At 40.3% G+C, this 2,530-nt stretch overlaps 1 protein-coding gene across 1 annotated transcript in view; it reads right to left on the bottom strand.

Moving 5' to 3' along the window:
- The window catches only part of CSUI_004634 (dna polymerase delta catalytic subunit), an 8,431-nt gene that overhangs the window by 3,705 nt on the left and 2,196 nt on the right, over positions 1-2,530 (bottom strand). Inside the window, exons 4-6 of the mRNA XM_068064819.1 lie at positions 1,744-1,872; positions 981-1,086; positions 43-252 (exon numbers count right to left, since the gene is read on the bottom strand). Coding sequence (XP_067923202.1) covers positions 43-252; positions 981-1,086; positions 1,744-1,872 — 445 coding nt within the window. The remainder of the gene's footprint in view (positions 1-42; positions 253-980; positions 1,087-1,743; positions 1,873-2,530) is intronic.

Below are 2,530 nucleotides of genomic sequence, written 5' to 3'. Positions count from 1 at the left end.
TAGATTAAAGATAGATTAAAAGTTGGAGAAGGTTAGTCTTACTGAAAAGGACCTCCGGGTTGCTCATGACTCCTTCGAAGATTCTGCAGAGAGGCTTTTTGAGACCTTCCAGATAATGCTGTGTATCGATAGGGAGATTCTTTTCGAGGACATAAAGAGGATCTTCTGCTCTTTCATATTGCGACTGGCCTTTGGAGCCTTGGATGACTACGTAGGAGACTCGATCCCCTACTGACGGAGCTGTGCCTGGGTCTAGGAAATAAAACAAAATACACANNTCGATTATGAAAGGAAAAGACAAAGAAGAAGACGAAGGAGAAGAAGAAGTGGAATAATTCGCACGCATGTAAGCACCGTGTAAGACCGAGGGAAATGAAGAAGAAGAAGAAAGAGAAAAGAAAGTGAAAGATAAGACACAATGAGAAAAAAGAAAGAAAAGAAGAAAGAAAAGAAGAAAACAGAGAGACTTGTACAGAGGTTTAAAATCCCTCTGATTAGTGTTAATAGTGCTTTCTTTCTCTTCTTTCTTGTGACGAGGAGCATGCAGTTCATAAAAGAAAGAGAGAGAAAGAGAAAGAGAGAGACCGAGAAAGAGAAAGAGATGCACGGTGAGACACAATCTCCAGACATCGGCCATTCATGCGATGCCTTCGACGAATTGACGGAGAGGAAGAAAAGAAAGGAGAAAAAGAAAAGAAGAGGAGAAGAAGAAAAGAAGAGGAAAAGAAGAGGAAGAGACAACAAGAAGCCTAGAATAGATTGATACAGGTCAGCAACCCTCTCTCTCATCTATCTACCTTTAATCTCTCTATCTGTCGATCTGTAATCCACCGATCGTTAATCTTTTGACTCTACCAAGGCCTCCTCTTTCTTCTTCTTCTTTCATCTTTCCCCGCTCTGTCGAGCAGAGAAGAAGAGAAAGAAGAAGAAAAGAGAGAGGACTGTTTAGAGGATAGAAAGGAGGAAGGATGACTCCTTACCTCGTTTTCGAAGTTTCTTTGCGAGTTCGACGTGCGGTAATTTTGTGTCGTACTCCATCTTCCCTAAACTCTTCGTCTGCACTAAGAGGCTCAAATCTATCTTATTCTACACATATACACAAAAAGAAAGAAAGAAAGAAAGGGAAGAAAAGAAGGAGATGGAGATCTACATAATAGCATTCTCTTTCTTCTTCTCTTGATGGTAGAGAGATTCCTCTACTATGAGACAGACAGAAAAAGACCGCTCGAAGAGCCCATGAGAGAGAGCCATAAGAAGGGGATAGACTTCAACAGACGAATCAGCATGAAGAGACCTATGTATATGCATACATACATATCTATGTATCTATCTATATGCAGCTATCCACATCTCTCTACATATTAATCTACGCCTGATGAACGTTCACCCCCTGCAGGCAGCCTTCGAACATGCAGACATATCCACGACGTAGACGATCCATCACACGACTCATGACTCCAGTGTATATACACCTGTATGCACATACACCTATGGATCTAGAGAAAAAGAGATATACATGTATACACATGTATACACTCCGCATGCATACATATATGTATGTACATGTGGAAATACATTTCCAGAGAGACGCCTTTTTTGTCTACTGTCGACTGGTCGAGGAGAAGAGAAGAAAATTTTCTTCTCGTAACTCCAAGCGTCATGGGACCATGCGCGTTCTTCAATCACATTCAGAAGAAAGAGAGAAAGAAAGAAAGAAAGAAGAGAAGAAAAGTGGGAGTTTACCTGAAGGAGATCTGCGACTTTTCTTCGTGTGTATTCTTTTGCTGCCTCGACGTCACGATCGATCAGCATTTTCCTAAGTACGGTATCAACCATCGTCTGAACTAAAAGAGAAAAATCTCGACGAACTGTCTGTACATACACCCCCAAAACAACCAAGAAGAATCCAAGGAAAAGGACCTTCATTCATTCTCCTCTATAGTATCAAATCAAAGCTAATCTCTCTCTCTCTAAATATATATAGAGATATAGATATACATACGGACATCGGTATATAGATTCAGTCATGCAAAGGTATATAAATATATATGTGTAGGTTTGCATGCATGCGACTGTGTTGGTGGCTAGACAGATAGAACTTCTCTCCAACGCCGTCTGCTAGTACTACTAGTGGGTAAGCTACCTGCTCCTATCTTACAAGACACCCGTCCCCTTACAATAGATGTATATATATATATACATATACATATATATATGTATATATATATATATACATATATATATGTATATATGTATATATATATACGTGTATATCTTGATGTATACGTGTGTCCGGGTGTATCTACACGAAGATGCAGAGAGATCGATAGACAAGAGGCTGCTCTCCGACACCTCCGCGTCTCTCGACTTCCCTCCCTTCACTTATATCCACTAGATAGACACGCATGCAAACATGTCGTTAATCTATCTCCCTCTCTCTTTTTGACCGACCTCTCTGTTTATCTACCATCTATCGTTATTCTATCTAGCTATTCATCTATCTATCTATCTCCAGGTGCTTCTTACCACT

Source organism: Cystoisospora suis, assembly GCF_002600585.1.
Source record: "Cystoisospora suis strain Wien I chromosome Unknown contig_2185, whole genome shotgun sequence".
Classification (NCBI taxonomy): Eukaryota; Apicomplexa; class Conoidasida; order Eucoccidiorida; family Sarcocystidae; genus Cystoisospora; species Cystoisospora suis.
Note: the sequence above shows the minus strand (reverse complement) of the source record. Positions and strands in the feature narration are given on the sequence as shown.